Source organism: Bos taurus, chromosome 12 (genome assembly GCF_002263795.3).
Source record: "Bos taurus isolate L1 Dominette 01449 registration number 42190680 breed Hereford chromosome 12, ARS-UCD2.0, whole genome shotgun sequence".
In the NCBI taxonomy this organism is placed as follows: domain Eukaryota; kingdom Metazoa; phylum Chordata; class Mammalia; order Artiodactyla; family Bovidae; genus Bos; species Bos taurus.
This window is the reverse complement of record NC_037339.1, coordinates 21,067,258-21,091,720: the sequence shown is the minus strand read 5'-3', so window position 1 is coordinate 21,091,720 and position 24,463 is coordinate 21,067,258. Positions and strand designations below refer to the sequence as shown.

At 42.4% G+C, this 24,463-nt stretch overlaps 1 protein-coding gene across 5 annotated transcripts in view; it reads right to left on the bottom strand.

Annotated features, from left to right (window-relative positions):
* The window catches only part of WDFY2 (WD repeat and FYVE domain containing 2), a 192,101-nt gene that overhangs the window by 112,280 nt on the left and 55,358 nt on the right, over positions 1–24,463 (bottom strand). For 3 of the 5 annotated variants that reach the window (NR_198888.1, NM_001435020.1, XM_010810713.4), the window contains one exon: positions 7,161–7,228. Coding sequence is in view for 4 of the 5 variants with exons in the window: in NM_001435020.1 (NP_001421949.1) it covers positions 7,161–7,228 (68 nt within the window). In the remaining variant the exon portion in view is untranslated. Of the gene's footprint in view, positions 1–7,160; positions 7,229–8,240; positions 8,344–15,568; positions 16,209–24,463 lie in introns of those variants that run through there. The other 2 variants (XM_059892048.1, XM_059892049.1) reach the window with 2 other exon arrangements.

The following is a 24,463-nucleotide window of genomic DNA, read 5'->3' as shown; positions in this document are numbered from 1 at the left end:
CCTCTGTCGTCCCCTTCTCCTCCTGCCCCCAATCCCTCCCAGCATCAGAGTCTTTTCCAATGAGTCAACTCTTTGCATGAGGTGGCCATACATCAGCTTAGAGGAAACTAAAAAACAAGTCATCAGTCACCCCAAATTCTCTACAGATAGCAGGGTTTAAAATAGACCTTCCAGACTTTCCTGATGGTCCAGTGGTTAAGAGTCTGCCTGCCAATGCAGGGGACATAGGATTCCATGCCTGGTCTGGGAAGATCCCACATGCCATGGAGCAACTAAGCCCATGCACCACAAGAGCCGACCATCAAGAGCCGGGGAACTGCAGCTACTGAGCCCTCACACCACAAGTACTGAAGTCCACGCACCTAACTGGACTCCGTAACAAGAGAAGCCGTCGCAGTGAGAAGCCTGTGCACTGCAACTAGACAATAGACCCCCTCACTGCAACTAGAGAAAGCCCGTGAGCCTCAACGAAGAGCCTGTGCATCGCAACAAAGACCCAACACAGCCAAAATAAAAATAAATAAATTCTAAAAAGATAAAACGGAACTTTCTCAGGGACCTCTTGTGACCATGTGCCCATTACACCTACTTCTGTTAAAACTCACCATGCACCGTGGTACTCATTTTAGGTCTGGCTCCCCAACCCAACTGTATATACCATGAAGACAGGAATCATCTCCCATATTAAACACTCTATCCTGGGGCTTCCCTGGTGGTCCAGTGGTTAAGACTCCATGTTCTCAATGTAGGAGACACGGGTTTAAACCCTTGTCAGGGAACTAAGATCCCACATGCCACAGAGCATGGCCAAAACAAAATAAAAATAAGTAAATAAACATCTTATTCTTAGCACACTGCACAGTGCACAGTGTGTGGCATGGAAGAAACGTTTAAAAATAATTGAATGCACTGTCCAAAGAAATTAAACAAGATAACTCTTTCTGCTTTTCATCTTTACTTGCCCTCACTTTTCCCATACTGTTTTCAGCTCAAAACTAGAGGCACCAATAGGGACCTACTGGACTGCGTGGCTCAGTATTTTCTCTTTAAAGATCACAGAGATGCAGGAGAAAGTGAAAAGACAGGAACTGGGAGGGATACACTCAGGGTGAGGCTGAGTCAGACACTTGCAGCGGCAAGCAGCAGGAACACATGGACTTCAGTGCAAACAGGCATATGGCAGTAAGACAGAGGGACCTCTTGAACTCAAGGCAGAATCAGAGTCAAGCCTGGGAGTTCAGAGCATGAAGAAAACCTGAAGCCATCATTTGCTCAGGCTTCTCTCCCTCTGGAGCCAAGGGATTCACACTTCCTTCATGCACACAAATGCCACAAAGCTGTTGGATTTCTGTGTTCCCAGCTCACGGGACCAGCCTATGTGGAGACTAGCATTTCCCACTCCAAACTCTAAATTCCTGGGAAAACTGGACTGGCTCAGGGGCAAACAGCCTTAACCAGGCAAATCTAGTTTCTCCTAGATCCCTCCTGGAGAGGAAGCAAGTCATAGCCTATCAGGCTCCTCTGTCCATGGGATTGTCCAGGCAAGAAAACTGGAGTGAGTTGTCATTCCCTTCTCCGGGGGATCTTCCCGAACCAGGGATTGAACCCGAGTCTCCTGCACTGGCAGGTGGATACTTTACCACTGCGCATCCAAGGAAGCCCAGGGAAGTGGGAGCGTCTCAGAAAAGACAGGGTATGAGGATGTCTCCAAAGCAGTGGTTGGCTTTTTGATTACGGTGCGTCTGCTCCTCATCTTTCTCTCACCTGCCACTCTCTGAAGTTCATGCAGTCGTATCACACTCCGCCTTTCAGGCTCACTCCTTGCCCTCAAACTTGGCCCTCAGTATTCTTTCTTGCTCATCTAATGTCTTCTGCTCCCTTCCCTGCAATCAACTCCAAATGCTTCTCAATGCTATAAAATGTTACTATCCTACTCAGAATGTGACAAACACCATATTAAAAGGGCTTTTTTTTCTTTTCAGTGTTTGATATTTCAGGTTCTGTGACTTTATTTTTTCCAACTTTATTAAGGTATAATTTTCAAATAAAATTATAAGGTATTTGAAGCTTACAAAGTGATGAGTTGATATATGTTGTGAAAGGATTCCTGCCATCAAATTAACGCATTTTTTAAAATTTTATTTTATTTTTAAACTTTACAATATTGTATTAGTTTTGCCAAATATCGAAATGAATCCACCACAGGTATACCTGTGTTCCCCATCCTGAACCCTCCTCCCTCCTCCCTCCCATACCCTCCCTCTGGGTCATCCCAGTGCACCAGCCCCAAGCATCCAGTATCGTGCATCGAACCTGGACTGGCGACTCGTTTCATACATGATATTATACATGTTTCAATGCCATTCTCCCAAATCTCCCCACCCTCTCCCTCTCCCACAGAGTCCATAAGACTGATCTATACATCAGTGTCTCTTTTGCTGTCTCGTACACAGGGTTATTGTTACCATCTTTCTAAATTCCATATATATGCGAAATTAATGCATTTTTAATTCACTTCACATATTTCTTTCTATTTTTTTTTTTGGTAAGGACATTTAAGTTGTACTCTCTCATCAAATTTCAATCTTACAATACATATTATCAACTGTAGGTCACCATGTTATACACTAGATCCCCAGATTCCACACATCCTATAACTGAACTTACATTTGCCACCTCTCTGCCCCTAGCAACCACTTTTCTACTCTCTGTTTCTATGAGTTCAACTTTTTTTAAAGGTATTTTAATGGACAAAGTAAGCAAATAAATCATATATTGCACATACAAGATATTATCTCTGTTTTCTTCTGGATTTGGAATACTACTTTTCTTGTACGACTATAAACACACAATATGGTCATATCTGTCTTGTTCAGTTCAGTTCAGTTGCTCAGTGGTGTCCGACTCTTTGCGACCCCATGAATCACAGCACGCCAGGCCTCCCTGTCCATCACCAACTCCCGGAGTTCACCCAGACTCACGTCCATCGAGTCAGTGATGCCATCCAGCCATCTCGTCCTCTGCCGTCACCTTCTCCTCCTGCCCCCAATCCCTCCCAGCATCAGAGTCTTTTCCAATAAGTCAACTCTTCTCATGAGGTGGCCAAAGTACTGGAGTTTCAGCTTTAGCATCATTCCTTCCAAAGAAATCCCAGGGCTGATCTCCTTCAGAATGGACTGGTTGGATCTCCTTGCAGTCCAAGGGACTCTCAAGAGTCTTCTCCAACACCACAGTTCAAAAGCATCAATTCTTCGGCGCTCAGCCTTCTTCACAGTCCAACTCTCACATCAATACATGACCACAGGAAAAACCATAGCCTTGACTAGACGAACCTTTGTTGGCAAAGTAACATCTCTGCTTTTGAATATGCTATCTAGGTTGGTCATAACTTTCCTTCCAAGGAGTAAGCGTCTTTTAATTTCATGGCTGCAGTCATCCTCTGCAGTGATTTTGGAGCCCCCAAAAATAAAGTCTGACACTGTTTCCACTGTTTCCCAATCTATTTCCTTGTGGTGTCCATATTATAGCCTCTAGTAAACTGTAGTTTTCCACTTAGTGAGTGAATTAAAGTTGCTTAGTCGTGTCTGACTCTTTGCGACCCCATGGACTATAGCCTACCATGCTCCTCCGTCCATGGGATTTTCCGGGCAAGAGTACAAGAGCGGGTTGCCATTTCCTTCTCTAGGGAATCTTCCCAACCCAGGGATCAAACCCAGGTCTCCTGCATTGCAAACAGACGCTTTACCATCTGAGCCACCAGGGAAGCCCCTTTGTAACCAATACCACATACCCCTTATTTAAGGACAATATTGAGTAACCTCTTAACAAAACAACTTCCAGTAGAAAGGATTGCCAAAAAAAAAAAAAAGTGGAAATTCAATAAATGAATACATTCTAAATGACATGAAAATGTAGCCTATTTCCTTATGCAATAAGATTCTGCTTCTCTTAAGGTAAAGAAAAGATCTTGCTCAGAGATCAGTTCCTATGTTATCTGAATGCATATGATCCCTAATATAGAAGCCAATTTCCAATCAACTGTGAAGAACACAGGCTTCTGTTCTTTTCACCCTCCATGATAGATGGGATCGTCCAACAATGAAAGATTATGGAAATTATCCTGACCATTCACCCGCCATTCACCTGCATCTTCTGGCATCCAGCTTGATGGCCTGTGTATAGTCAGTGCACAGTAAATATTTGACCAACTAGAATGTGTACTTATATCTATGTATTTACAAATCAACACTGTACAGGCATGAGCCTTCACATGTGTTCATATAAACATATGTAAATAGATCAGCATGTTGGTTGTTCAGTCACTAAGTTGTGTCCAACTCTTTGTGACCCCATGGACTGCAACACGCCAGGCTCTCCTGTCCTTCACTATCTCCTGGAGGTTGTTCAAACTCAGTCAGTGACCATTGAGTCAATGATGCTAGTTAACCATCTCATCCACTGTCACCCCCTTCTTCTCCTGCCCTCAATCTTTCCCAGCATCAGGGTCTTTTCCAGTGAGTTGGCTCTTTGCATCAGATGGCCAAAGTATTCTTCAGCTTCAGCATCAGTCCTTCCAATGAATATTCAGGGTTGATTTCCTTTGGGATTGATTGGTTTGATCTCCTTGCTGTCCAAAGGACTCTCAAGAGTCTTCTCCAGCATCACGATTAGAAAGCATGAATTCTGTGGTGTCCAGCCTTCTTTATGGTCCAACTCTCAATCTGCACATGACTACTGGAAAAACCATTTCCTGCATGTTGGAGAAAATGCCAAAAGGCAACCTCAAAATATAAAAGGTATTCAAATCACCTCGGGATCTTTTAAAATGCAGATTCTCATTCAGTAGGTCTCAGATGGAGCCCAGTATTTGTATTTCTAGTAAGTTCTCAGGTGACCTTGATGGTGCCGGTCCACAGACCACAAGTTGATAGCAAAGTAATCCCTTCTTTACTCCCTTTCGTAGACGGTCACAGGCAAAATAATTAGAGGGTCATTCTCAAAGATCACGTTCGGTCACTTAGGAAAATGTATGATAACACTCTCAGGGAAACTCATCTTTGTTAGCAGATTCAAGTCTGCAGTAAGTACTTCTTTGCTGAGCGCCTATATCGGGTGCAAGAGCTATAGCAGCTTTCTTTAGTCACTCACGGATACAGCTTACTAAAGCACAAACATGCAACCGAGGCTTCTCTGTATCCTCCGTGATATTTGAGTAAAGAGAACATTAAAGAGTGACATAAGATGTTTATGGATGTGTGTATTGGAGAGTGGGGGTGGTTGGTAAGCAACTGTTTAGGATCCCGCATCTTCATGAGGTTCCTGTCAACACCCATCTCAATGAGATTCCTTAAGCGCCATCCCCAAGCCCTCGTCACTCTGCCCACATTGGCCTCTCCTGTCTTCACAGTCACATGGAAATTACAGGACTCTGGGGTCAACTTCAATTTGCTGGACTACAGAATTTCCCCAGCTCATCCTGCTGGAGATTATGTCAAGTGTGATGCAAAAGGCCGTAGGTAAGACTGGTTATACCACTTAAAAATAAGGGGGAAAAAATCAATCATAGAATTCCTTTCCTTTTCCATTTACCTAAGGCCCCATCACTGCCAAGACTTAAGAAGAAAGTTCACCTTGGGTCTTTGCTGTGCACTGGCGTCTGCTGGAGGCACAACCAGTAAGGTGAGAATCTAACCATAGTAAGTTCCCTACATACGAAACCTTCAAGTTGCGAGTTTTCAAAGATGCAAACGTGCCCCGCCATGCCAGCGGTCGTACTATACTGTTATACTTTTCAAGGCACTGTACTGTAAGATTAAATGTTTATTTTTTGTGTTTGTTTGCTTTTTATGTATTATTTGTGTGAAAAGTATTATAAACCTATTACAGTACAGTACTATGTAGCCGATTGTGTTCGTTGGGTACCTAGGCTAACTTTGCTGGACTTAAGAGAATGCGCTCTCAGGATGGAACTCATTTGCATGTAGGGGACTTACTATACTGAATTATAAGTTTATTTTTTGATAATGTAGAGTGGGATACTTGGTTCAACTACACGGTTATCATCTATTCACTACAATTCTAAAGAAATGCAAACCTCAAAGATAAATCTGAAATCACAGAAATCTATTACATCCTTAATAACGTATTTGTTCATAAACACGCAAAATTGTTGCTTAAGTTATTACAGTCTTCTTTTGCCAGAGGCGTAAGCTTTAGCACATCTATAGTGCAGCATGAATTTTTCTGGCTTGTATGTCGTGGCATGTACTACTCAAACGGGGATACTGGTATCAAGGAAAGAGGTGCACATTGCAGGAAGCCAGAGGGTACAGAGACCCAGACGACAAGCCCAGGGCATTTTTCTAGTATGACAATTTCAATTAAGGTTTGCAGGAAGGGGAGTAAGAGAAATGTTTAGTAATATGACTGACAATGAATTCAAATAATTACACTAAAATAAATATGGAATAAGATACCCAAACTTCATTAATTTTGATAAAACCATAGCCTATAAAGAAATTTCCTATCTGGGGAGGGGGTTGTGGGGCGCGGGCAGCAGCTCTCTCCCCGCAGGGGAACTTCTGCCAGTTCGAAAATTTAAGAATTAGTCATCTTTTTTAAAAAGTATATTTGAAAGATTCACTATTTATCAGTGCAAGGACATATTTCTCATAGGAGCTTTTGGGGAAATGAGACAGACTTCTAATTAGAACATTTCAATCCACAGCAAATCCTTTTGAGAGCTGAATGTTCAACGCTGAATGTCCTGAATTTGAACAAATAATAGAACAATAATGTAAGAACAAGTTTACTTCACAAATGTAATCACTGGACAAAATTTTGAATTGTCTAAGGAACTACTTTACAAAAAAGTTAAACAAAAAGTTGGAAATGAGAGGGAGACAACTGTAATCAGGGAGCTAAGGTATTGAAGTCCTTCCATTAATCTTACTCAGAAACCGTGTATATACAGTCAGTTTCAAAACAATTTTCTCATTTTACACAGAGAGCTAAAATGATATAATACGGTCCTTTCCATTATAATGATAATCCCAACCCTCATGCATCTCTACTCAAGAGAACATAGAGCAGGCAATCTGGGAAGGAAGGGGAGTTGGGGTGCACATTTGATTCTTAAAGACAGAGATCCAGATACTTACAAGGCATCACATGGTATATGCTTGGCCAGTACTGTCCACTGTCTCTCTTTAACCACACACGTACAGTCCTGCAACAAAAGAAATGGGTGTGTTAAATCACACTATTTTTGGTCATGGGAAAGTTGACAGAAGGTCTTAAATATACATACAGTGGACCCTCAACAATACAGATTTGAACTATACAGGCCTCCTTATAAGTGGATTGTTTTCCACCAAAAATGCACTACAGTACTACACAGCCATGAATGGTTGACTCTGCAGATGTGGAACCACAGATACAGAAAGCCAACTATACAGTCGTGTGCAGATTTTATTTTTTTAACATAATTTGATCTATTTATCTATGGCTGTGCTGGCTCTTTGTTGCTATGCGGGCTTTTCTCCAGTTGCAGTGCGTGGGGGCTACTCTTCATTGCAGTGAGCGGGCTTCTCACTGTGGTGGCTGTGCAGGCTTTTCTCCAGTTGCAGCGCCTGGGGGCCACTCTTCATTGCAGTGTGCGGGCTTCTCACTGTGGTGGCTTCTCTTGTTGTGGAGCATGGGCTCTAGGGCACGTTGGCTTCAGAAGTTGTGGTTCCCGGGCTCTACGGCACACGCAATAGTTAGGGTGCACAGGGCTTAGCTGCTCCAAGGCACGTGGGATCGTCCCAAATCAGGGATCGAACCTGTGTCTCCTGCACTGGCAGGTGGATTCTTTACTGAGACACCAGGGAAGCCTTTTATGCAGATTCTAACCTGCACGGAGAATCAATGCTTCCAACTGTTCAAGGGGCAACTCCGTGTGTGTACATGACATAGTCATATTGCTATAATTAAATAATATATATCACATATAAATATGTATAACATGTTTGTTTATAACATATCTCTATACAACACATGAATATATAGATCCTAACTTTATATATATACATATACACATGCACATTATATATATGTGCACATACACACCACTTATGCTTTTCTAAAGATACTATATTCCTTAAATTTAAGGCTGCATATATTTAGAATTACATGACTGTTTTATAATTAAATATTTAAGGATAATTAAATTTTATCCTCATATGTATTTATATACCCACATGTGACAGTGTTCGAAAATTATTCTTGTAGTTGTTTTGCTCTGGGAGTATATGGCCTTTGCCCTAGTCTGCTGGAAGCATTCACCTCCCTGGGCAGTAACTGGGATTTACTAGGGAAGAACACAGGAAGAGATAATGAAGCAATATCCAACATCTGACACACAAAGAAGGCTTACTGGTAAATTCAGTCTTACAAGCTAGGCCATTGTCTCAAAGAGGGTTTTTCCAAACACGGTCAAGCAATGATAAAACTCTTGAGACTCAGATTACTAAGCTAGAGGACTGACTGTGGAACCCACCAGGGAACAGGGTAATCCTGCAACAAGGTGGGGGATGATGGTCCACACCAGATGGACACGTGGTAGATGTCCAGGACAGAGGACGAGATGGTTGGGTGGCATCATCAACTCAATGGACATGAGTCTGAGCAAACTCCAAGAGATTGTGAAGGACCGGGAAGCCTGGCATGCTGCAATCTATAGGGTCACAGAGAGCTGGACACGACTGAGTGACTGAACAACAAGACATCCCGAGAGCTTGCAGAGGAGGAGTCAAAGAGAAAATGATGCTGTCAGGGGATACTGTTAGGTTCTTATCAACCAGAAGGGCCCTACCACAGGTTACACCAGCACCCACCCACAAGGCCAACACAACAAGGAGGTAAAGGGACCCTGCCCCAGAGACCAGAGGGAGTAGCCAACGTCAAACCAAGGGAAATGAACAGTGCCCCATGGCTGCCAGGAGATCCTATACCCCACAACTCTCACCCCATACCCTCACACCATCCCAGGGTAAAAAGCGGACACTGAGCATTTTTATCTCAGAGAGAACTGGACAATATCTAAATAGACTGTTTAAGTCACTACCTTAGACTAAGTTTTAAACTGTATTGGATTTCTTCCCCAGTTAATCAGTGGGTCACCCAGTAGGAGGAAAGGACTAACTACAGACACAACGAGGACGTGCCCTTTCTCTGTGTGGCCACGAGAGTCGATGTAGTGATGTATCAGGACACCACTACATACACTTGTAGAATTCCATCTTTTCGGTCAACCAGCCAATTTGTGAGATGGACAGGTGTAATGGAAAATAATTCCTAAGAAATAATTCAATAAATACATTATTTATACACCTAATCAGCCTTCACTTAAATTCTTTTCATAATATACACCAATACACTTTAATATGGAGACTATTATCTCCATGAGTGCCATCATGGAAAATGATAGAACAGGAAGTTCCAAGAATCAGTCCCTGTACCAAATCAATTATGGAGCTGGGAAGAACTGTCAGAATCACTGTTTCAGAATTCTAAAGTCTAGTTAGACACTTGCCGCATCCATGGGAATGCCGGATGAAGAAGCAGGTTTGTGGCAGTAAATGTCACATCTTACTTGCAGCTACCATCATGCATATCCCATTCACATAGCAGGTAGCTGTGGGGACTGTGGCTCGTGTTCACAGAGTGGCTTGCAGGTACCAGGGTGCTGGAACCCTGCCCTTCAAATCTGGGGGATGTGTGTTTTGATTTGCCGAGTGGTTCACTGAGGGAGTAGAGAAGAAACTGGCCTTTCTCTCAGTTCTCTAGGTCTGAAGGGCTTTCCAGGGCAGTGTTTGCCAAAAGAATTTAAAGGGAAGGAAGACCTTTTTCTCCTTAATGAAATCACTGGTTTACCTCAGAAGAACAGAAACTTCAATGATCACATACAACAAGAAATACAGTCTTTGCAGAAAGAGCTTGGAAAAGTCACTAAACAGACAACTGCACCATTCAACAAGTAACAACAGCAATCTCTATAAAGGAGGGGGATTGTGACTTTCAGTTACCACATTATAATATTTAAAAACATTCCTTTTCTAGACATGTGTTTGCCAAGGCAGAGGGGAAGTGAGGGAGGGGTGGACTGGGAGTTTGGGGTTAGTAGATGCAAACCATTATGTATAGAAAGTAGTTATGTGGGTTATGAGCTCATGGCCATCAAGCAGGTAACATCTTCCATTTGGTGGGAGTTTTCACATCTATTAAAAAAAAAAAACTCAGTATGTATGTATCAGATACTATTATGGAAGTATTTCAGAGAGGAACTAAAGCAGAGGATACAGGGCAGGGTTCTGTCCTGGGAAGGCCCCATAGAGTCCTGCTCAATCACAATTTCATTCCCTCATTAGAAAATAAGTATGAGGGAGTTCTCTGGCTGTCCGGGGGTTATGTTGCAGAGAAGAAACAACTGGATGGCCAATTGGAACCAAAGAACCAGTTGGAACTGTTCCTTTCACTTGCTTTTCATTGCTGTTGTTATTATAGGCAACAGCCTGCCTCAGAGGACCCTGCCCCTCTGCCTAAGTGTTTAACTAAAGTGCCTTTGATCAGCTCACAGGGAGATAATCTGACCCTGTCCACCTGTGAAAAGAAGAGATTAACACACCCCTTAGAAAGGCTGGCCATTCTCAGAGATGTTTTGAAAAACCAATGGCCCTTTTTACTCTACTTCCTTACTGACTCTCCCTCTCCATTCTGCCTCTTGACGTTGGTTCCTCACCACTTTTCTCTTGGTTCTATAAAAGAATCTGGCATCCAGATCCCCAACAGGCTGGTTATCCTGAGACATTTCCTGGTTGTTCAGTCACTCAGTCGTGGCTGACTCTGTGACCCCATGGACTGCAGCACACCAGGCTTCCCTGTCCTTCTCTATCTCCCAGAGTTTGCTCAAACTCATGTCCATTGAATCGGTGATGCCATCCAACCATCTCATTCTCTGTCGTCCCCTTCTCTTGCTCTCAACCTATCCCAGCATCAGGGTCTTTTCCAATGAGTCAGCTCTTTGCATCAGGTGGCCAAAGTATTGGAGCTTCAGCTTCAGCATCAGTCCTTCCAGTGAATCAGTTTAGTTCAGTTACTCAGTCATGTGCGTCGAGACTCTTTGCGACCTCTAGCTTTGACCTTTGACCTTTGTTGGCAAAGTAATGTCTCTGCTTTTTAATATGCTGTCAGTTTGGTCATAGCTTTTCTTCCAAGGAGTAAGCGTCTTTTAATTTCATGGCTGCAGTCACCATGTGCAGTGATTTTGGAGCCCCCCAAAATAAAGTCTCTCACTGTTGCCCCATCTATTTGCCATGAAGTGATGGGACCAGATACTATGATCTTAGTTTTCTGAATGTTGAGTTTTAAGTCAACTTTTTCACTCTCCTCTTTCACTTTCATCAAGAGGCTCTTTAGTTGCTCTTCTAGTTAATATTCAGGACTAATTTCCTTTAGGATTGACTGGTTTGATCTTGCTGCCCAAGGGAATCTCAAGAGGTGGGTATGATTATTAATGAAACAGGAAGGAAGGGGGTAGGTCATAACCCTGAACAGAATGACATACCCTGAGGACATGACAGAAACTGACTAGATTTGGGGAAGAGTTGACTTCCACCAGACCTAGGTCTTCAGTATAGCATGCTCATTGTAACACATCAGCCCGCTGAATAACACACCCATAAGCATCATGACAGTTTCGAGCCCAATCATCAAAAACCAAAAAGCAGTGGCCCCATTCCTGGAAATCTTCACCCCGTCTCCAAAAATAGTTGAAATAACCCTCCCGTTCATTAGTCGATGAAATCACTCAGCCCATAAAAGCTAACCAGACCACATTTTGAGGCTGCTCTTGCCTTCTGAGATGGCCCACACTCTGTCCGTAGAGTGTGTTTCTCTCTACATAAATCCACTTCTTACCTATCACTTCGTCTCCCACTGAATTCTTTCTGCAATGAGACATCAAGGACCTGAGCTTCATTATCTCCTTACACCAGGTGAGTGATCTCAGTTGGAAGACTGAGGTTCAAGTCTCAACCTGAGAAAAACGCTCTCACTAATGTCATGGGCTACACAGAGCCCCAGGGTGAACCAGGCATCCATCTTCAGACACCACTAGGCTGTGCAGAGCTGCTCCCTAACAAAGGGCGGGCGGCGGGGGAGAGGAAGGCAGGAAAACAAGGCGAGTTTCACTTCAGTATACTGAGTTTAAAGTTACTACAGATCATCTGAGTTTCGATTACACATGGAGCAGCTTCTTACGTATGAGTTACAGATAAAGGCACTGAGAAATGGGAATGGTGGTGGTGCTAGGTGCTAAGTCGCTTCAGTTGCGTCTGACTCTTTGAGACCCAATGAGCTGTAGTCCTCCAGGTTCCTCTGCCTGTGGGATTCTCCAGCCAAGAATACTGGAGTAGGTTGCCATTTCCTCCTCCAGGGGATCTTCCCAACTCAGGGATCAAACCCATGTCTCTTACGCCTCCTTCACTGGCAGGCAGGTTCTTTACCGATAGTGCCACCTGGGAAGCCTGAGAAATGGAATCAGTTCAGTTCAGTTGCTCAGTCGTGTCAAGAACTCTTTGCAACCCCATGGACTACAGCGTGCCAGACCTCCCTGTCCATCACCAACTCCCAGAGTTTACTCAGACTTAGGTACATTGAGTCGGTGATGCCATCCAACCAGCTCATCCTCTGTCATCCCCTTCTCTCACCATCAGTCTTTCCCAGAATCAGGGTCTTTTCAAATGAGTCAGTTCTTCATATCAGGTGGCCAAAGTACTGGAGCTTCAGCTTCAGTATCAGTCCTTGCAATGAATATTCAAGACTGATTTCCTTTAGGATGGACTGGTTGGGGCTTCTTGTAGTCCAAGGGACTCTCAAGAGTCTTCTCCAACACCACAGTTTAAAAGCATCAATTCTTCGGCGCTCAGCTTTCTTTATAGTCCAACTCTCACATCCATACATGATTACTGGAAAAACCACAGGTTTGATTAGACGGACCTTTGTTGGCAAAGTAATGTTTCTGCTTTTTAATATGCTGTCTAGGTTGGTCATAACTTTTCTTTCAAGGAGCAAGTGGTCTTTTTATTTCATAGCTGCAATCACCATCTGCAGTGATTTTGGAGCCCAGAAAAATAAAGTCAGCCACTGTTTCCATTGTCGCCCCATCTATTTCCCATGAAGTGGTGGGACCGGATGCCATGATCTTAGTTTTCTGAATGTTGAGCTTCAAGCCAACTTTTTCACTCTCCTCTTTCACTTTCATCAAGAGGCTCTTTAGTTCCTCTTCACTTTCTGCCATAAGGGTGGTGTCATCTGCATATTTGAGGTTACTGATATTTCTCCCGGCAATCTTGATTCCAGCTTGTGCTTCATCCAGGCTGGCATTTCTCATGATGTACTCTGCATAGAAGTTAAACAGGCAGGGTGACAATATACAGCCTTGACGTACTCCTTTCCCTATTTGGAACCCGTCTGTTGTTCCATGTCCAGCTCTAACTGTTGCTGTCTGACCTGCATACAGATTTCTCAAGAGGCAGGTCAGGTGGTCTGGTATTCCCATCTCTTGAAGAATTTTCCACAGTTTGTTGGGATCCACACAGTCAAAGGCTTTGGCACAGTCACTAACTTCCTGCTAAATCAGTAAACAAGGATGCCACAGCCATTAGCAACTGCTGCCACTGCTGATGGTGAGCTGGTGAGCCCTGAGGGAACTCAGGAAGGAAAAAATACCTGCCATCTATCAGGCATCAGACTGTAGCCATGCCCCACGGTGAGCCCTGAGGAAGCTCAGGATGTGAAGACACAGGATACTGACTCCCGATAGCCAAGATCAAAGGAATGATTTCAGTGAGCCCAGACTCTTGCATGTTCCCATACGTAGAAAAGTGCTAACTTTGTTAACCTGGGATATCTGGTTTTCTTTCATTAACAATCATCATCTGATGTTCAGACTATCTGCCTTTATTGTAAAATTTCTGTATAAGCTGGTTGCTCCCCTGCCTCCTTGGAGCTGTTCTCTTAGGGTTACTTGAGATGCTGTCTCCTGGCGTGAAGTCCTAAAAATACCACCAAATAAAACAGAACTCTCAACTTTCAGGTTGTGAATATTGAAGTCCACAGCAGCAGCTACACTATGAGCACAAAGGTCGTTACACTCTTCTAATGTTAGCTGAACCAACGGTCTTTCAGAAGCACAAATTATTTTTAAAATATATAAACACACACATTTTTGTTTTTAAAGTAACAGTGTTCCTAAAAATCCTGGTTAAAAAAGGTACACATCAAATCAACACAATTAGCACAGACTTGGTTAAAGGTTTTTTAAAATAGCTGTACAAGTCAAAAAGGTAGCAGGATAATATTAGCTTTAATTTGAATAACAGTAACAAACATTTCTACAGAAATAACAGCCCCTCAAACACTTTGCATATACATTTAAGCCCTATGAAACAGAAACCATCCTTCAGAGACAAAAGTATAAGCCCAACACAGCTTAAGTGATTTATCCGTAACTAGTGAGCGGATGCAGTTATTTTAAATTCTGTGTTGTCTTCACTAAATATTAACATGTTCGCTTCCTTACATGAACATGTATCTGATAACTGATAAATTTTACAATCTAAAAATAAAATGCTATAAAAACACCTGTTCTCTTATATTCAGAGTTGTAACAGCAGTTTAAAAAGGAAAAAAAGACACTGCATCCCAGAGGTCAAAAGCACAATTTGGAAGGCTCAAAATTTCTTAGATAAATGTAAATTCCACTATACAAAGCCTGTAAGTCAAGTGTTCATTTTTTCGCAAATTATATTTTGAAAGCAACACAAAAAACTTTTTTCTTTGAAAAAAAAAAATCTTTAAGAAATAACAGCTGTTGATTAAGAGTCAGAGTTAAACCAGTAGAGGTCAGTGTCCTGGAGAAGAAAAATGCATGACCTGCTGAAATGCAGAGAAACTGCATTCGTCGCCCACGCAAAGTCCTGGGGTGAAGAAGAAAACCAACACAGCACGGCCCAGGCCACTTTGCCACGTCCTGTTTTCTTCTTCCCTGGCCTCTTCTCCCCCAAGTTCTCAGCGGTAGGCAGAAACACATCGGGGAGAAGCAGTGCTCATCTCAAAACTAGCAAGATGAGGCCCCCCCAGTGGGGCTCAGTCAGTTGAACAGCTGGGCTATTTTGAAAACACCTTGGACATAGCTGACCACATTTCAACAAGTAAAAATTACTTTAAAATATGGTCCTGAAATACTATTCCTCAGACCTAAAAAAAAAAATTTAAGGTTAAAATAGATGTTAGATAAATTGTGCATTTATCAAAAACTCCCCTATGATCAGAGCTGGTTGGCTCCATGACTGAGCTCTAAATACAGTCAGAAGAAACTACATTTTATCTTACTTAGCATCTGCCCCAGGGCCAAGCCCCATGTGAGGTCCCCAACTGGTGCTCATCATTTGTGACATACAAGAAAGACCGGTCAAAAATTCCTCCCTCTGGTCACCTGTCCTAGTCAGGAAGTCTCTATTTATACCTGCACAGAACTCAGGCAGAAGGGCAGCAACTGAGTTGGGCTGACACCGAAAAATCTGTACACTGTGCTGAGATGATGGGAAGGGACTAGAAATCCTTCCCTTCTCAGTGCCAGCATCCACTGATACTCCAAAGAAATAAGAAAGGGAATGGTATTCCCAGGCTGCCTCCCATTCCCCCCACTCCAAGTTATTCCAAAGAACGGAATCCAGCGCCTGTCTGAGCTACAACCTCAGCCAGGACAGATGTGTACTCCTCACAGCCAGCCCTCAGCTCAGCAGCCATTATGATCACACAGAGGGGTACAATCAAGTGTGTGTGGGGGGCAGGGGGGTTGCTTCCTTTATGAGATTTTCGCAGGTTTCTGTTTGACTTTCTTGTTTTGACCAGTGCTAATACTCAGATGCTGCCAGTGGAGTTGAGTTGGACACGGTTGCTGAACTGTGTATCTGCCCACGTGTCTGTGTGTGTGTGCATGTTTATACAGAGATATACAGCCAGGCACCACACCAGGTCCACCCTTCCACATCCTATCCAGGAATATACCCTCTGTTCTACATTCTAGCCATCTTTAAGTCCACTTATCCTGGTGGGGACAATGAACTGCCGGGATGGGAACAACTTGCGTTTTCTAAAACTATTAAAATCTTTGAAATTAGGAATTCTGCCCCACTGCCCCACGAGTGCACTTACACATTCAATCAATGACCTCTTTTTTTTTTTTTTTTTAGTTTTGGTGATGCTGAGTCTTCATTGCCGTGAGTGGGCTTTCTCTAATTGTTGCAACTGGGGGCTTCGCTTGTTGCAAAGAACAGGCTCTAGCCGAGTGGGCTTAGCTGCTTCGCAACATGTGGGATCTTCCTAGACCCGGGATGGAATCCGAGTCCCCTGCACTGGCAGGAGGAATTTTAACCACTGGACCACCAGGGAAGTCCAATCATTGACTTTTTGATCATTAATTCATTCAACAATCATTTTATTAAAAACCTGTACAGATGTGAGAGTTAGTCCAAAAACAAGGCTAAGTGCTAAAGAATTGATACTTTCAAACTATGGTGCTGGAGAAGACTCTTGAGAAGCCCATGGACAGCAAGGAGGTCAAACCAGTCAATCCTAAAGGAGATCAACCCTGAATAATTCACTGGAAGGACTGTTGCTGAAGCTGGTGCTTCAATACTTTAGCCATCTGATACGAAGGGCTGACTCATTGGAAAAGACCCTGATGCTGGGAAAGACTGAAGGCAAAAGGAGAAGGCGGTGGCAGAGGGTGAGATGGACATGAATTTGAGCAAACTCCAGGGGATGGTGGGGGACAGAGGAGTCTGGTGTGCTACAGTCCACGGGGTCGCAAAGAGTCAGACACGACTTAGCTACTGAACAACAACAACAAAAGGGACTAGTACATGAAACGCACAAAAACAAACAAATGCCAGCTGTGCACTAGATCCACGGCAGGGGGAAGCCCGCACTGGTCCAGGAGCACCCGGGAGCATCTTACTCCGGTGACAGAGCTGGGGCAGGAGGCGGTGGATGAAGCTTTCGAGAGCTCTGCCACCCTCAAGAGTCTGGATTTTACTTTGAGGATGCTGGGAAGCTGATGGAGGGTGAGCAGCCGGCCACAAACTCCGAATATTTTTGTTTGCTCAGGAGAAGCCTGGAGAAGCCTGGTTACCCTAAAGTAACCACACTGGAGGATGTGGTCAGAACAACAAGCAAAATAGGAGGAGGCCTTGGACTAGAGAGGAGATCAGAAACACTGGGTGGGGAAGATCCCCTGGAGAAGGGCATGGCAACTCACTCCAGTGTTCTTGCCTGGGAAATCCCATGGACAGAGGAGCCTGGCGGGCTGTAGTTCATGGGGTTGCACAGACACGGACTGAGCACACACAGCATGCCGGGAAATGCTGTAGAAGCACCTGGCCCCGGGGGCTGTCTGGAGGTGGGGGGCTGTGTGAATGGTGCTGCCATTCTTCAATGGGTGATTCCTGAGGAGGGCAATGCTGACTTCATCTTGAACTTGCTGAGCCTGCAGACTGAATTAGTGAACTACCTACCTGCCTGCCTGAGCTGAAAATTAAGATCTGGGAGTCACCACACACAAGCAGTAGGTAAGTCATTAGTGAAGAAAAAGAGCTAAAGACAAAGCCATGAATAACACCAAAAGTTAAGCGATGCAGAACCAAAAAAGATCCGTGAAGACCTCAGCGAGGGCTGCCACGGAGGTAGGAGAAAAGCCCCTTACTTCTCAGAACCCGCATGTGTCCTAATTTTTTGGTCCAGAAAATAAGGTCACTATAAACATACCTAAGACTGAACCAAATTCACAGTGCCCACAATAAAAAACCATCTATATAGGTCACTTTTCTGTAGGAAGAGGGAAGATTGGAGGTGGTGACAACCAGGAGACCACAGGTTGCTAAGCTACTGGGTAAAATAAGACGGGGTGTCTACCCATGTCGAAATCCAGGCTTTTAAGAATGTGCCCTAGAATGATGCAACCTTCATTAGTTACCATAGCGATGAGCTTCATTTCCCAGGGGGACAATTGTTATTTTTGCCACCACTTGGGGTGGAGGTGCAGGGGTGGGGAGTGAATCCTACTGTGTTTTGAAGACCCTGAATTTTCAGGGATTACTTTTCTACTAGATCACACATTACAACCTCCTTACTAACAAAGGCAATCCCTATCAATCTGCAAACTAAGAGAACTTTGAGCAGGGGGATGTGAGTCAATGTCTTTTGGTAGTTTTCACAGTGACTTGCTTCAAGGGGGAAAAAAAATGCCTCTAATGCAGAGAGAATGTCGTGGAGATTCTTGGAAAACAGAGCTGAAAGATTTTTTTTCCCCCTATGGTTATTCGTAGTAAGAACCGACTATGAGATTCTCATTATATGCATTCAGATCACATGGAGTAAAGAAACTAAATCAAATCTTCTACAAAACACTGTGTATTTCTGTATAGAGGGTTTTTCCCAGGATAGACAGAGGCTGCTGTGTGGACTGAATGAAGGCGGCCGGGGGGTTTCAGAGACAGGGGCTCAAGCTGGGAGCTCTCCAGATTCTAGACCACAGGGCCAGGCAGCTCAGTTCCAAGTATTAACCAGCTCACTACATCGGACCTAAACAACTCTGCTGAACCACAGACACTTGGACTTCTTTTCCCATGGCTGTAGGAACCTAGCAATCAGCAGCTGGAGAAGAGATGTGGCTGTTTTATAGTTCAACACCTTGAGCTTTGAAAGGTACTCCTGCTTTAAAAACAGTCATTCCAATCATTTACAGCCTTGTGTTTCATCAAGGGGCACTAACCACAGCCAATCCCCCCAGGGCATTTTAACCAGCTGGATAATTTCTCTTCAACCAAAGGTCGCCAAAGCCTTTACATTTAGAGTTTTAAAAGTCACAACCAAATGGCAATATCTTCATTGGTTTCTGTGTAAGTGTGTGTGCTAGTCGTGTCCGAATCTTTGCTACCCCTTGAACTGTAGCCCACCAGGCTCCTCTGTCCATGGGATTTTTCAGGCAAGAATACTGGAGTGGGTTGCCATTTCCTTCTCCAGGGGATCTTCCCCACCCAGGGATCGAACCCGTATCTCCTGGATCTCCTGTCATTGTTTTTTAAAAATCTATAAAATGAAATCTCCAAACGAGATTAAACAAACCCAGATGTCAGAGGAGAGATTACAAACACACATGAAATACAGGTAATTAATAACTTTATCAATCAGTAGTAAGAGCCTTGAGAGAAACAAGCCCCTGAGTCCTTTTATTACTGGTAAACTATTCTGTATCTGCAAATAGTTTACCTGCAGTGGAGACTTGTTTTGCATATTTTGTTTTCTTAGTAATTTAACTCAGTGGCTAATGTTTAAGCACAGCCTTCCTGCCCTGGCACAGTTGTGGGTTTTACCATTCTCAAAACTCCTTCCCCATAACAACTGTTACCTGGCTATCTGCTCTCCCATGTGAGCATAATTCCCCTACAAGCCTTTGGGACTCCTGGGCAAAATTAAGCTCCAGGATCACACCGTATCTCGCCAATGTAAGGACAGTTACATTAGCCATCAATGCCGGTGAGCAAGTCCTTTGCCCACTGGACAAGTAATTTCTTAAAGACTTCAAAATGTTTATCTTTAAATATTTTTATCTTTGATTTTCTTAATACCTACAGTACTTTAATTTTGAATACATACAGTACTTAGCATAAGAGAGATGCTTGGAAAAGGTCATAAAGATACATTAAAGAAAAAGAGAAAAGAGAAAAAAATGAACACATTCCCAGTGCGATGGTGAAGAACAGCCCACAGGGAAGCACCAGGAATGCCCCAGAGCTCTGAGGCTGGGCAGTTTCTGGATATTAGTTAGCATCAGAGACCCCATCTGCTCCTAAGTCACAGCCCCTCACAGGACAGAGACTCATGAGCACAAGCCTTGAGCAGTTGGTTTGAGCAAGTCAACAATATGACAGTGTTCATCAATATCACTCATCAGGAGGCATGTGATGGAATCACTAGAAGAACAATATAGAATTAAATATTGTTCTTGACTGTGTACGCAGTGGGAAGGCCTGTCATCCCACTCACTACTCTTCCTACAGCCAAACGCTCAATAGGGAGTTAATGACTGAAAGAGCAATGACTCACACAGGATCCCCCTGGCTGCCGCTCTTCTGAATCTGTAGAAAGATAAACCACTCCCTTTCAAGGCAGCCACAGGTAGCAAAATGGCCAAAAATTTTACACCTGAAAGACACAGCAGAGGGACTTCCCTGGGTCCAGAGGCTAAGACTCCGAGTCCCAGTGCAGGGGCCTTGGGTTCGATCCCACAAGCTGCAACTGAAGATCCTGCATGCCACAGTGAAGACAGAGACTCCCCATGCAGCCCAACAAATAAAAATAATTTTAAAAATTTCACAAACAAACAAAACACATCAGAGCTAGGGGAGGGGAGGGTGGGGAGTTACTGCTCAACAGGTATGGAATTTCCATTTGGGAAACGGATAGTAATGATGACCGCGCGACATGTGAACACACCCAATGCCCCTCAAGTGTATACTTATGTGCTAAATAGACAAATGGTTGTCTATTAATATTTCCACAATAAACAAAACAATTTTTTTAAGCTTTAAAAAGAGAAACACAGCAGAAAGACTCTCTCTCAGAAACTGTAGTCTTCATAGAGCGGCCGGGGTCACAGCAATTAGATCAGCTGTGGACAGATTGGCTTTACTTAGAACAGGTCTGCAGAGGGCGTCTTGGCCAAGAATGTATAAAAGGAACACTTGCTCACTCCGGCAGGGTAGGGCAGAAGGGTACCCTTCCAGGATTCAACTTAAACTCAGGGTTTGGAAGAATTAGTCTTGATAACCTATGAAAAAAGTAACAAAGGAGAGTTTCTGAACCAGGAGTAAGTAGGTAAAGTTAGATAATGACAGGGGAGTGTTTTTCAAAAGACTGCTTTGGCAGTGAGCAGCCTGGATTAGACAGGAGGAAAATTAAAGGCTGGAAGACCAGTGAGAGCCTGCTATGGGGATCTACATGTTAGAATACAGTGGTGTCAGGGGAATAAGGGCAATAAAGAGGAAGAATCAAATCCTAGATACGTGACTAAGAAGGAATCAACAAGGGAAGGAGAAAGAGTCAAAGGTGACGACAACATTTCCAGCCCGGAGAGGCGTGCTGATGATGAAGGCAGATTGCGACAGATGCCGCTAGCCATTATTTTACTCTTTTATTTTTGGCTGCACCACAGCGGCTTGTGCAATCTTAGCTCTCCAACCAGGAACCCAGGCCCCAAAACTCTAATAAGGGAGTTTTAAAGTACAGTTTTTAACCTTAAAAGTTCCTTTTGAATCCTGGAGATCTTAAGTTATTTCCTTTCCTGGCTGAACTGATCAGATCATGACGGTGACTCTAACTCAGCTATTCTACTATTTTCCTGATACCCTACAACTTTAGACCAAAAAGAAAAAGAAAAAAAAAAAAATTCCATACTGTTTTACAGAAAAACCAGAATGAGCTTTCTGACCATCCCTATACATTTTTCAATACAATTTTCTTATAATTCAATGGTGACTGGAAATTATCCTTGAATAAGATGGACACAAGTTGAGCAGAACATGGCTTTGGGAAGTAATTTCCACTAATGAATTAAATAGAGTACGGCAGAACCCATAAAGTCCATCCATTTTGTCTGCCTTTCTCTAATTTTCTTTATCCTTTACAAAACACCCTAAGATGAATGAAGCAAAAACATAACCATTCCCAATGACTGTGTGAAGGTGCTAGGAATCTACAGGAATTAAAGAATTGATGAAAGTTATAGAGGAAGATGGTGGGAAAAATCACATCAAAACTCTGTTGTCCTGGGGCTCCCCTGACCATCTTGTGCTTCCAACACAGGGGAAATAGGTTTGATCCCTAGTTGGGGAACTAAGATCCCACGTGAGGCATGGAGTGATCAAAAATATATACATTACATTTTAAAAATACTTAAACTCAGTGTGTGAGTCTTGTTTGGATACTGCTTTGAATAAATCAACCATTAAAAAATATATATATTCAATTAGGGAAATTTGAACATATTAAATAATATTAAGAAATTATTAATTCAACTCTGTATGATAATCGTGTTGTGGAATGTGAAACAACTTATCATTTATGACATTAACAGGTGAAACAAGACATTAATCCAGAATTCATTTAAAGTGAATTCCAGCATCCCTACCCAACAAAGGACGGAATGTGGAGATATATAACACAAGATTGGCAAAAGATTGATCATTCAACTAGACTCCAATAACACTTTTAAGAATAAATAACACTTTTAAGAATATATAAAATGCTTGAGTTACCAAAAAAAAAAAAGACTGAATACTGAAGCTGGGTGATGGGTACATTGTCATTTTCATGTGTTGTATATGTTTGAAACTGTCCACAATAAATTATTAACAATCTTGAGGCCTTGACTCATAACAACAACTGTATATAACTGTACGTAACAGAGAGGCATGACCTCCTCTAGGAATACAGAGAGCTTATGACTAGAGAAACAGTAGTGCATATTAATTCAAGCAGTACTGAACGTCGTCCACTTGGCAATCTGTGTTGGTTTAATATCACTTGTAGGTATCAATAAATCACGTGCAAATGAAACACTTTTTATTTCTAGAGAATAGATAACAATTTGTGGATCTCTAAAATGAATGAACAACTTTGAAAAGTTATGCCTGAATAGGTATAAACGGTTGGGATAAATTATTTAAACGTATACGCCAAGAAGACATTGGTACAATATCTCAGAATAATCCTTCTAGAAAAATTTTTCAGAGTTCTCATGTTAAATATTCTCAATATATAAACCACAGTAGCGTATGTCAGTGATAAAGGAGACAGTAATAGCATATGGACTGCTTTGAAGTTAGTAGAGTGGGTAAAATGTCTATTTTCTGCAGTGCTTAAGTGTATTTCATTAGGTGATTAAATTCTCCTCACTACTGGAAAACACTAAATGGCACAAATGAATTCAGATTCCACATTAAATAATCTACATTATTTCAAACATCCATCTGCTATCCATTATGACAAAGAAACAAGTAGTCAGTTTCTGGATGGAATCATAAAAGCCCTTACAATCCAGGCTATTTTATAAAGTAACTAAGGCTACTCATACTTCTCACAAATTTTAAATGCATCTGACATGCTTTGTAGTAGCACAAAGGAGGGATAAAACAGGAAAATAGAAAAGACAATGATAATACATCTTTACTCTGTCAGGTCAAATAAACATACAACAGTAGCTACTGCCCTCTACAATTCTGCTTGATGTAAAGTGATGATTTAGCATGGATGGTTAAAAATTCTCATGCTCTCTTGAAAAACCGAAGTATACAGATATCCTCTCTTCCTATAATCAACCTTTCTTCCTGTGGGCTTTTGAGATACATAATGTATACTCATGAATGTTAATAAATCCCATAAATCAAAATCACATTAACTTTCCTTTCATATTAAACCCTCCCCATAAGCTTCTGCAGAATTTCCTTGATGTATCAAAGTACATGGTGTAAAAGGTGTAGATGAACCTAAAACAGCAAAATTTCTTTATATATTGGTTGAAGAAACATCTATTACCGGAAGTAATTCACTATAGCTTGGCTGCCCTTGGAAAACATGCTGGATTTAAGCCATGCCAATAGAAAAGCTTACATGGAAACTAATGAAATAAAGAGAGCAAGCCAGAAAACCAGAACCTTCTGTTTACCAGTCAACCCTCAGTCTTGCTTTTGTGGGAGAGAAGTCAGGTAAGATAATAGCTGAAATGAAAGTCTTTTCTAAAATTTTTTAAGAATTCATTAATTTGCAAAAAGATACTGAAATTCATAAGAATCTTGAACTAAGGCTAACATAACATGTAGACCTTCCACCAAAAACCATTCTGTAAAGCAAGCATGCTATGTAAAATTAATCCCTGCAAAAAAAAGTCTGAAAAGGTTAGCAGAATCCAGTATTTTTACTAGCCAGCATTCTCCCAAGGACTTATATCTGTAATAAAATGAATGAAATCAGCATTTTCTGACTCACACAGCTTTTCATGAATGAGTACTTAAGTGTGAAGATGGATTAACTCTCTGATCTCATTTTAATGAGTTTCTCTTTGTCTTTGAGGGACTACACTGCACAGATGCTCAATCACTCTACACTAGAGTCATTTAAATCAATCCATATAAGAGTTTGGAGAACTGCGCTGACTTGCACTTACTTAGTTATACTAAATTGGCCAAAATTTAAAGTCAGAGAATAATTTAAATTATGTAAAGTTACCTCTTCCATCCAGTCGGCTGCTAATTCCTGCCAATTTTCCTTAGTGGAACTAAAGTCTTCTCTCTGCTGCCTA